This window comes from Arachis duranensis, chromosome 1, assembly GCF_000817695.3.
Source record: "Arachis duranensis cultivar V14167 chromosome 1, aradu.V14167.gnm2.J7QH, whole genome shotgun sequence".
Classification (NCBI taxonomy): Eukaryota; Viridiplantae; Streptophyta; class Magnoliopsida; order Fabales; family Fabaceae; genus Arachis; species Arachis duranensis.
In genome coordinates this window covers 7,655,807-7,667,921 of record NC_029772.3, presented here as the reverse complement: position 1 = coordinate 7,667,921, position 12,115 = coordinate 7,655,807, and the positions used below count along the sequence as shown (strand labels likewise).

The 12,115-nt window shown below is 34.0% G+C and overlaps 1 protein-coding gene and 1 long non-coding RNA gene across 2 annotated transcripts in view; both read right to left on the bottom strand.

The window, feature by feature from the left end:
* LOC110278131 (uncharacterized) overlaps positions 1–2,509 on the bottom strand; it is a 4,981-nt gene extending 2,472 nt beyond the window's left edge. The window contains exon 1 of the long non-coding RNA XR_008006243.1: positions 1,345–2,509. This is a non-coding gene — a long non-coding RNA (uncharacterized LOC110278131). The remainder of the gene's footprint in view (positions 1–1,344) is intronic.
* A 1,390-nt stretch (positions 2,510–3,899) lies between these two features.
* Positions 3,900–11,799, bottom strand: LOC107474051 (DEAD-box ATP-dependent RNA helicase 20). Its single transcript, XM_016093641.3, has 14 exons — positions 11,342–11,799; positions 9,904–10,176; positions 9,692–9,787; positions 9,075–9,149; positions 8,517–8,678; positions 8,039–8,119; positions 7,530–7,628; positions 6,687–6,782; positions 6,205–6,336; positions 5,742–5,816; positions 5,429–5,518; positions 5,269–5,343; positions 4,826–5,054; positions 3,900–4,266 (listed from the first exon to the last, which is right to left on the bottom strand). The coding sequence occupies exons 1-13, from the start codon at positions 11,705–11,707 to the stop codon at positions 4,878–4,880; spliced, it is 1,797 nt and encodes a 598-aa protein (XP_015949127.1). The 5' UTR covers positions 11,708–11,799; the 3' UTR covers positions 3,900–4,266; positions 4,826–4,877.
* Positions 11,800–12,115: the final 316 nt, after the last annotated feature.

Below are 12,115 nucleotides of genomic sequence, written 5' to 3'. Positions count from 1 at the left end.
AACTAAAAGGAACGAACCTAATTTAAATTAAATTTGTCTGAGTGATTTTTTATTAGTATCATTTTCAAAACATAGATATTCTTCTATCGGAAGTAATCACATGCTCGAGCTATATAGAACCACTTGAGCGATCGACAAAGCTCTTTCCTTCATACAATGATAGTAATGATGATTTCCTACATAAAATTAGATTGTTTCGGCACGATAAAAATTTTAACTAATCTTATTCATACATTTTAATATAAATGAAGCTGAGAGAATATTATTACAATTGTAACGAAATATCCAACTGATCAATTTAATCAGATTAACAGAATCAGTCATTTAGCAAATCTAGTTTAACCCAAAAAATCCATTAAAAATTAGTCAAAAACTGAATTAACAGAATCGGGCAAATCTAGTTTAAACAGAGAATCCATTAAAAATTGGTCAAAAACTGAATTAACAGAATCGGTCAACTTGGAAATTTAGTTTAAACAAAAAAATATGTTAAAAATATTGGTCAAAAACTACTTAACTGTTTGAACATATTTTTTTGTATAAAAAATGGTTTAAAAATTAATTAAAAAATAAAGTAATTTAAAAAATATATAATATATTATTTTATTATATTTAACTCAATTGCAACTGAATTTTGATTATATTTTATATATAATAAAGGAATTTTGATTAAATCTCTAATCTTTAAACTTTTAATTTCACCAATAATCTTATGTAAATCTACATGATACATAGTTCATCATTGCTTAATAGAACAAATAGTTTAACGTACCAACATTAACGAATTAATTGTGCTTACCAAATAATAATTTCCATACTATACATAGCTTTACTTATATGATATCTAACTAACATCAAATTTTATGTGAAAATCTTAACTTTTGTATCCATGCAAGAAAATGCAATTCTTTAGTAAAAAGAAAACCAAAAGTCTCTAACAAAACCCTATCTTTTCCTAAGTTTAACATACCATCATTATGACCGTGTTTGTTATTGTTACCGCATTCTAAACATAGAAATAATGTTAAAAAAGTAAAAGAAGACCTTTCACATTGTTTCTTTTTTTTCTTTTCTTCATATAAAAATCATCATTTTTTCTCCTAATCCTCATACAAACAACACTTGATTCCCCTTCCTCTTTCCCCCAACACCTGAACAACAAAAAAAATATCTGTTGGGGGAAGGTTTTTAAAAACTCACATTCCACCATCTTTTTTTTTCTCCGAAAACTTTTATCTTTGAATCTGAATCTTTCGACGCAGCGCGACGCTAATATATTTAATTATTTATATATATAAAATAAAAAATGACTTTCAAGAAGCTGAAGAAGCGATGTACTCTAACCTCGGAGATGGAACACAATGTGAAGCGAATGCTGCAGCTAATTGAAGATGGTGGAGATTCATTTGCTCAAAAGGCTGAGATGTATTACCAGAAAAGGCCAGAGTTGATTGCACTTGTTGAAGAATTCTATCGAGGATACAAATCGTTAGCAGAACGCTACGATCATGATGTTCAATCATGTCATTCAGATAACGGTTCTGAATCACACGCATCAATGAATCCTCGCCGCGGTTCCAGCTACAGAGCCCCAGGGTTTGATTTCTTCCTTGGTTCTTCCAATGCTGTGAATAACAACAACTGTTTCTACGATGCAATTCACAAAGATGGAGACGGATCTTCGACTCTGACGGATTCCGACGATGAATCTTCGGATAATTCTTCTGTCCAGAGTTTTAATTCTGGATTCTACAGTGGTAGTGGCAGTGATAGCGGTATGAATAGGAGGATCTTGGAAGTGGAAATGGATTTTCCTCGGGATGAACATGAATTGAGGAATGTGAATGAGAGATTTAGGGTTTATGAGGAAGAAATTTACAAGCTCAAGGTTGAGCTTGAGAAATATAGATCTATGGAATTGATGAATAATTTGCATAATAATAACAATAATGTTACTGAATCATTATCACCGACACTGCAAATTTCATTGTTGAAGGATCAGATTAGCGTAGCCACTAAGGAATCCGAGTTTTGGAAAGTGAAATTCAACTCCGAGAAAAGAGAGCGCGTGAAGCTGAAAGAAAAGATGGCGGAGAAATTGCAATTGGAATCGGAGTTGAGAAGGGTTTTGGATGAACAGATTCAGTTGGAGGAAGAAATTAAGAAGATGGAATGCGAGATGGAGTTATTGAATGGAGAAATCAAGGGGAGAGAAAGGAACATAGAGGAACTGAATGGTGAAATTTGTGCCTTAAAAGAATTGGTGGTTTCAAAGGATGTTGAAATTAAGATGATGGTGGAAGAGAATGAAAGGTTGAAAGCTGAAATAATTGAAGGGGGTGAAGAGAAAAGAGAAGCAATAAGACAATTATGCTTCTCACTTGAACATTACAGGAATGGTTACAATGATCTTAGGCAAGCTTTCATAGGCCACAAGAGGTTCCCAGTTTTGGCTTCATAAATCATGATTAATAATTAATGATGAATAATTATGCATCATTGATTATTGTAAAATACTAGCATAATCTTCTTGTAATTTTTTTCCTTCTAATTCTGTATCTGAGATGTGTGACTTTCTTATACTTAGGGGGTGTAATTGTAATAAACATGACCCCAGGATAAGAAGGTGGATATGTGTTTTTACTGTGCATATGTTTATGCCACGTGTCATCCGATTCAGGTTAGGAGAAGGTTGTGTGTATGGGACCACCCTTTTGTTTAGAGGGGGTTCCAATGATGAATAGAAGAGACTGGGAACTTTGCTTGGTCTGGTCTTTGGGACCTGCTGGCTGCTGTATATTTGGAGCCATTTAAAATGTATCAAAAAATAGGAAATAAAGAAAAAAAATGGAGATGTTTGTGTCTCCATCTTGTCTTTGACGTTAAGGGTTGGTGAAATATTATTATTGCAACGTTTAATTTATGTTGAGTCTCCCTTTTATCTTTATCTTTGTTTTATCCAAATTATGTATGTTCTCGCTTCTTCAATATATAAAGATTATTCAACTCCAAATTTATCTTGAATTTGATTCACTTTTAGTAAGTATATATAATATATAATCTTTGATAGCAACAATGTTGAATTGTGAATAGAGAGTAAAACAAATGGTGAATTTATGAGTTTGTAGCTAATAAGTTGTAGACTATAGTGCTATTCCAGGAATTTATATTTGAACTATGAATAATTAAATTATTTTCCACCAGAAACTTATAGTTTTGATATTTTAAATACAAAGTAGAATTTCAGAAGAATTAAAATCAGGGTTTATATACACAAATTTTATTCCCATATCAAATCATTTTCAATATAATTCATGATAATCAAACTTCATTTATATATGTTGTGATTAAAATAACAATATAAGAATTTTCATGTTCTAGCAAGTGACTATAAGCTAGATGAAACTACTACAACTACTAGTCAACTCTTTGGATCTAATCTATTGTATTCCCATAAGAGCCATCATACCCAAAAAATATAATTGCTTACCTTAGATACTGCCACCCTAAAAGAAAAATAAGCAATTTTGAATAGAATAATTTTAACAGTCAACCCAATATTTACTTTAGTATTGTCAGGGACCATTTAATTATCAAAAGAACCTTCATTTTATTGATAATACTTTTATTGACACTTATTTTTTACTGCCAATAATAACTAAGAGTCAATAAAAATGGTCAAAATAAAACACAGAAAAAGAAAAAAATAGAAGATGGATTTCCTCCACTTCGAATTTTGTTTGCAATCTCACCTATAAGGTTACAATTGCTCATATTAATATATCATAATATTTCTATATTCTCGTCACTGTGATAGACATAATCAACAAGATTACCAAATTCTTGAATAACTCTTGAAGTTTAGGCCTTTACCATTTTACAGATATACTCCTCACATATAGAGATGTCATCAAGACAAACGGCAAATAACCTTTCAAATCATCAAATGTGGAAGAAATTCCATAAAAGTAATCCTCGACTTTCTACAAATGCTAAATAAAGTCGACACTGAAAAAAAAGACTAAAATCTGGGTGGAATACACAAAGGATGTGTGGATATATACATTTGAAGGCGGGTTAGGTACCTCTACAAAGCATCTAGCATTCTAGCAAGCTACCTTGTTTCAAGTGCGTAAACTACAACTTTGTTGTGAAAAACAATGGGTAGAATTGTCCACTTAAAAACGTAGAAACATGTCCATCTCCAACATCATAGAAGCAACAACTCTGCAGATCTACTCAGTCCAAGTATAAGAACCAGAACACCTACAAAATAGACAAGGAAAACCAACAGAATTGGATGGTGAGGGAAGATAGTGTCGCTAGTTGTAAGAAGAACAATTAGACATAACTGTTTAGTCCAAACATTTCAAAAATGGCAAATATTTAAGTTTGATATCCAAACATTTCTCAAAACATCTAGCTTTAGTCCTTGAAAGATTATGATAAATTGGTTTGAGAAAAATACTTATTTGAAGAGACAAACAAAATTATCATAATTTTTAGCAAAACAAACCATGGTACGGATTGATAGAAAAATAATTGAGTCTTAATTAATTATTTATCTTCCTAATTTCTAAATAAAGAAAATTTTGAATTTTTTATTTTTTTATAGTTTCAAAAAATAACATATATGTGAATTTTTTACTTATTTAAATATAGGAGGATTAGGACTCCCAATCATTACCCAGATTGATATATCCTATACCAACAAAACAAATTTACAAGGACCAAAACCAACATATGCAATATTTTCCAAAAAACATTACGCTTGAAAAAAGGAAAATGAAAATGATAGGAAGGGAGAATATGTTATGTTAACAACCTTTGAGGATCTGACATTTGCCATGAATCTTCAGGAAGCACCTGGCACTCCACTAATCATCCCAAGCACTATCAGCTGCGCCTACCTTTTTAATGTTTGAGGTAGTAATCATAAATCTATATTTATCTTCGATGTTAATTGAAGCAGGTCCCAATCCAAAGTGTTTGGATAAAGCAATATTTGCCTCTTTTTGTGCAGCTGCTGCTTCTTTCTCCTTCCTTCTAGCAACCTAGAAGTCAAGTGAAAAAAAAGACAATAAAATGAAACCTGTTGAATTTTGTGGATAAACACCGGTTGTCTGTATATGACTATGTAGTGTATAAAAAGTCATAAGTGAGACTCACATGGAATTCATTGTAAAACAAAGACTCACCGTAGCTTTGAATCATTGTTGATCGTATGTCAAATTATAACATTTTTCAAGCAGAAAAAATATATTTTACCTTTCCAGTTGCAAATGCCACTGTGTTCCCAGATTCAGCATCAGCAATTGCTTTCCTTATATTTGCAACGAGGAACTAAAGTGCAGAACCATATGTTAAAATCAACAAAAAGCATAGTTCAATATATACACATGTTGAAATAAAGTAACATAGCAATCACCATGTCACGATCAGTGTAGAATGAAGTCGATAGGCCTGTTGTTCCTGCACGCCCTGTCCTTCCAATCCGATGTACATAATCTTCCATGGTCTATAATTCAGGCAGCCAGAACTGAAGCTTCAATTATGCATTCCTCAATGAAATAAAATTTGAACAAAAAATACCAGGCTAATGAGATGCCAAAGTAGCTGTAGCAGAATGGCCTATCTCCACTAATTGTGGAAAATACCCGCACAGTTCCAGATAACCCTTTTCCTAGTGTATAACAGATAAAATACAGTGATCAATTAGTTTATGATTGGCCACAAAGTACCTTTGGAAGATCTAGATTGATGACATGCGACACTCCTGTGACATCCAAGCCACGAGATGCAACATCAGTGGCAACCTGTGTGATACAATATCAATGAATAAGATAGCTAGTGGGTGAAAAAAAGTTAACTTTGCAAAAAATAAAACAAAATTGAAATTTGAACTAGAACTACCAGAAGGAAAAACAGATGTTAACATGAATACAAGATTTTTAAGTGTCTATCCGACATTAGTATCGAGAATGGTATTAACTTGCTGAGAATCTTTAGGATATAAATACAATCATTTGGGACCATACAATACTTTTTTTTCCCATTTGACATTTAAGGAACAAGGGAATACAACACACCAAGGAATACAATGGCTTCACTGCAATTAGAAAGCCACAGGAAGCTTCACTATATTTCTCAACAATATTTGCGCAACTACTAATATATGCTCTAGCAATGTAGGAGAGATATTACCAAAATGTTGGTGGTGCTACTCCGAAAATCATGCAGGGCAGCCTCTCTTTCACCTTGACTGCGGCCACCATGAAGAGAAACTGCAGATAATCCTTGAGCTACAAGTGCTTCAGCAATTTCGTCACATCTCGTCTACAGTTACCCCAAAAGAATTAAATGAGAAAGATGTAAATTCAAATCTTCAGAGAGGTCACTTATATAATTTTATGCTACAATAGAAAAAAGTTACAATTTCAAAGTACTTATGGTTTCCAAATTCCAATACTAATAGGGGGGTTGGGGTGTAATTAGGTTAGGTTGCAATAAAAAATGAGAAGACTTGGTAAAGAATGTGAAGACCTAAAATGTCAAACATGCAAGATCAATATGTGCATCGAACATTAAACATGCAAGCTTTTTTATAACTCTTGATTTCTTGTACACAACTGACAAAAATTTAGATGTGATATTAATATATGGCACGAGCACAGAACAAAGCATACCTTTCTTTCAACAAACACTATTGTTAGTGGAAATGGATGACCACATTTTTCAGCCTGTGACGCCTCTTCTACAAGCAAATCTAGAAGTCGATCAATCTACAACATGAGACAAGATTTTAGAACAGAAATCAAACGACAGAAGAACAGAAACTTTAGACGATGCAAACTTCAAAAAGCATACGGTCAAACGGGAACTAATCTAAATAAAAGGGCAACCTGGTGCAAAAGCATCCTGCATTAACGTAGGGTCCAAGAAAGGGCCACAACCGAAGGATGTAATGTACGCAACCTAACCTGATAATTACATCAGTGGTTGTTTCCATGGCTTGAACCCGTGACCTTGAGGTCATACGGAAACAGCTCAACTGTTGCTCCAAGGCTCTAAAAGGGAACTAATCTAAGTTAAAAAAATTATATTCCACTTTCTTTATTTGTTATTCTCATTTTAGTTCACTCTTATCTATATTACATTTGTCCCCTCTAATAAAAAGCGTCCATTCCATCACCACTCCTTAATTATTTTAGAGAAATTATGTTTACATCACTCTTTGGTACACCACTAAGTGTATACACCTTCCCTTTATGGTGTAAAAGACAATTTTTTAGTCTTCCTTCACTTCTTATCAATCATTTTAATACCAGAAATGGAAAGTGTTACACATAAGGTGGTGTATAACTGCATATAACATTTCTCGAAAACACTCCTCCAAAACATAGGAATAAAAAATTCAGAAAAATTAATGATAACAAATATTCTTGGGAACAGGAAACTACAGTACATTGCTATTTACTAATCCAGATCTGAACAAAACTATAATTAAATTGTCATCTGCGTAGATGTACCTTCTCATTTTCAGAGACCTTCACAAGTGTTTGTGAAACATTTGTTGTTGGGCTACTGACTTTTCCAACTTTCACTTGTACAGGATTAGCCAAGTATTCCTGAAATTTGAGAGAACAGATTGGTGAACTCCAAAAAAATTCTTTCAATTACTAAGCTTACAACAAAATGTAAAATATTACTAGTGGTATCAGTTAATTGTTTTAATTGTAAAGAAGAAAACAGTATGTAAAAAGATAAATAGCTAAATAAGAGCCAAATAACAAAGATTGACACTTGAATCACAAAAGATGTATATAAAATTTAACATGGATGATCAAGCAGTAGTTAGGAAGCTGCCAGTAAATATGAGAAGCAAATAGAGAATGAAGTAGATTTTGTTATTTGGCCAAGCATTAGCACAAAAAAAATCACTTCAAAATAACAGAATAACATTGTATTTTGGTATGGGACAGTGGAGAAAATAACCAAGCCAAAGAAACTGAGGTATTGAAATCAAAAGGAACCTGACCTTTGATAATGCTTCAATCTCCACAGGCATAGTGGCACTAAACAGCAGTGTTTGATGCTTCTCTGGAAGATTTCTCATTATCTGGAAACAAAATTTGAAGATGTGTAATTCCTTCAGTTTCTACATAATTGGATTCCATCACAAATGCAATGGCAACACATGAGCATAAAGGTTATTTAATGCTGAATTTATTCTCCAGAGATCATATGTGTGCAATAATCAAGAATAAGATATTCAAGTATTGCACAGTTATATGACAAAACCCAACTCGTATAAGCAGTAGACAAATGAAACTGCTACAAGCTACAAAAGAGAAAAACAGGAGGGAGCATGGAACAATCTAATTTGGAAAACTGTGAAAGAGAGCATAAAAGCTACAGTGAAGATCCTACTAGTTATCTACATTAGGGAAGTGAGTCTCCATGAAATATATAAAAGGATACTTCATATACAGAAGTAAAACACCAATACTACTAACCTCTCGTATCTGTAGCTCAAAACCCATATCAAGCATTCTATCTGCTTCATCTAGAACAACAAAAGAAATTCTAGAAAGGGAAGTATTGCCTTGTTGTAAATGATCAATAAATCTTCCAGGGGTTGCAACAGCAATTTCAACTCCTGCTCTTAGCTCAGACCTCTGTCGTACACAACAAAAACTAAGCAAACTAGCTGGAATCCTGGAACTATAAACTTACAACGAAAAAGCTTTAGTGATCCTTGTGTCCCAAAGATATAGTTTGTTAAAACAATAAGACAATGCTGGGCAACTCTTTCCAAACTAGGCATACATAAAGCATGCATCTTAACATGAACCAACCAATGGAACTATTTATATTAAAATAGAAGTTTTAACTCCTATCCAATACAAATAAAAATGACCATCAAGCAATATGTAATACCAATTTCAGACAAAAGCACTTGTATGATACACCAAAAGAATTTTTAAATGCAAACCAGACAAGTGATAACCAGCATTCCTTGATAATTAAACTTTCCAAAAGGGGCATCAGACCAGAAATATGTCTTTAGTTACCTGCTTTTCAATGTTAGTTCCACCCACAACTATGGCAGTTTTCAATGACTCAAGAGATCTGCTAAAAGCTTTAACCTGCCCGAAATTCAGAACACCAACAGAGATACTTAATAATATGATAGAAAGATTCTTCTATTCATGGAGAAAATTATTTTTGTAAGGATCCTTACTCTAAACAGAAACATGATAACAAAAATTCAATATTAAAAAAAATTGCAGATGGCAGCAAATAGCTTTGAAGTACAAAATAAATAGTAGAAATCATTTGAACACGAATGGACATAAAGGGAAAGTAATTGACCATTCCCTTCAATGGAAAAAGTATTAATAGAGGGAGCTAAGTAAGAGTCTAGAATAGGCCTCATAACTAACTTAAGCATGAACTCTCTCTCTAACACTATCGAGTATAGAATAATTCTTCTCAAAAGGAAATGAAAAAGTAAAAAACTTCATGTGAATCATATCTCAAGAACTATGTGAACTAAGCTGTATAAAAAATTTGGAGACAATCCAAATAATATATATTATCTAACAGAGAATTATCAACTCTAATTGAAGAAATTAAGAAGAAACTCTTCCCACATAAGTCATAACCCAAATAAAATTATGTATAACACCTCTTTCTCTATTTGTTGAGCAAGTTCTCTAGTAGGAGCCAAAACTAATGCCAGAGGACCATCACCACGCCGAATAGGAGGTTGAGCCATGCAATGCTGTAAATTTGGAAGGGAAAAAAAAGATGATTAAAATAGGTTGGTTTTTCAGAACATAATATCTAAGAAAACATTACATGGTTAAGTCAAACATGCAAGCTATAATAATTTCGGACCTGTATCATAGGAATTGTGAAAGCTGCAGTTTTCCCACTACCAGTTTCAGCACAGCCAAGTAGATCCCTTCCACTGAGAGCAATTGGCATGGCCTGTGCCTGGATAGAAGTTGGCCTGGTGTATTCATGATATGCAATATCCTTGAGAGAGAGAGAGAGAGAGAGAGAGAGAGAGAGAACCATATCACTAAATGATTCAATTGGTGCAGGAGCAGCTGGAGAGTCTGATGCAATAGTGACATCAAGGTTAAGTCGGAGGCGGACCTCTTCAATCTGCATGTAACAAGCACCCTAGAGTTAAGCAACAAAACTAGAGAGAGTTTGGAAGCCTCTGTAATGAAAAAAGGAAATGAAATAATGATAACTATATTAAAGATGATGTTTTAAAAACTGGACTGGAGTACCCAGTTCAATCACTCATACAATGAACTGGCCATTATTTTGGTGAAATAGCTCGGTTGAACAATCAATCTAGCCATTTAAACTCATGGAACCATGACCTAGAGAAATTGCACCTTCAGTTTTCAAATATTAAATGACGCAGAGATCACTTAGAACAACTGAAAATGAAACGAGGGAAATCAGGGATAAGGATATTGGCGTAAAGTCGTAAACATAAATAAATCTACACAGCCTTGGATAAAACAGAGTTCAAGCCAACTCTCACAACTTGATAAAAACTCAAGTGAAACGGGAAACCTATGGCCTTGTCTTAATGCTTAAGCCAAAACTCACAATTTCACTCACTTTTACAAAATCTAAAGTCTACAACATCCAGCACCATAAAAGCTGCCCACCATTTCTCTCATGCTCATTGTTGCAAGTCACAATTCACAATTTCACATGCTCACATTCACTATCAGCACATTGCCCAGAACCATATTCCCAATTCCAATAAAGCCACCTTAAAACGAATGACAACTGCCCCTATACCGTAATCTATACCCTCAATACATGCCACTTCAAATTCAATTCAAACACCACTCTCCTGCATTGGCATGTTTAGAAGAACAACATTTTGTGGATACAATACTTTCTAGAAAGCTTTTGATTTTAAGTGTTTCGTAGAGTAAGCTTATATTGAAGTTCAAAACAGTTCAGAATCAAAATCTTATGTATACGACGATTATATCCCAAAAATTAAGTTGTTACTTGTTACCAAAGACGCATCAAATCTTATAGAAACCCTCCAATTCCGAAAACTCTCATACAAAGAAATGCACCAAATTAACACCACCGAACCGCGACGATAAATAAATAAATAAATTACTCCGAAAACCCTAAGCACAGGAATTGAACAAAACAACACAACAAAATGTATGAAAACGTCGAAATCAAAATATTTCAGCTCAAAGATTAAAACTCAAGAAAGAAGGAAACGGTTAAGATTGTGAAATGAAAATGAAAAAATAAACATAAAAAATGGAGAAAAATGGACCTGGTCGGGGCTCATGCGTGAAACGCGCTCGGATGGCTGCCAGTGAGGGAAAACTGGCTCGGGAGCTGCGAAAATCCGTGACGGCTGCGGAGTGGCGGTGGAGCGGCGAGAACCATGGGACACGGAATTGTGGTTGTTGGCGTTGCCATTGATTCCATTGGTTCCATTGGTGCCGTTGGAGTGAAAGTGAGAGTGTGAGTTTGAATAAGAAGGGAATGCGAGCTTAGTTTGATGGTTAACATTGTTGCTGATATTGTCGTTGTTGTTTTCTTGGGTTACGGAGGAGGTTTTCGCCGTGGTGGTGGTGGTGGTAGTGGTTGTTGTTGTGGTGGTTGAGTTTCTGAGGTGTGGAGGCACATACGACATCGTTTCGAGGTTCCTCGCGCTGAAAAAGAAAAGCCGATAGAAGAAAAAGGGAAGCGAGGAAGTGAGTGAAACTGAAAAGTGTGTGTGTGAGGGTGAGAGGTGGCTGTGTTGATGAGGTGATAGACTTACTCATCAGTCATCATCACTATCCTTTTTTTTGCCCTTTCTGTTTTGGCTTTTTTTTTCTCATCAACCACTTTTGGGATTGACAGCTCTTCTTTAGGCCCAATACATGAAGATCCAAAAACAAAGGAAACATAAGTACTGACAAAAAAACGAAGTACTTACACCATCCCTGGTCCAAGTGCAGGAACTTGAATTTTGTCTGATTGTAAAATCGAGCTCAAATTTAGGATAAATTAGTTTTTAGTCTCTCAAATTAAAAAATTTCGTAAACTAAAAAATAAA

Coding starts and splice junctions, on each gene's coding strand:
- LOC107474051 (XM_016093641.3), bottom strand. CDS start 11,707: ATGTCGTATGTGCCTCCACACCTCAGAAACTCAACCACCACAACAACA. Junction 6,783..7,529: donor AGGTCTCTGAAAATGAGAAG/GTACATCTACGC, acceptor CTCATGTTGTAG/ATTGATCGACTTCTAGATTT. Junction 5,817..6,204: donor GTAGCACCACCAACATTTTG/GTAATATCTCTC, acceptor TGTATCACACAG/GTTGCCACTGATGTTGCATC.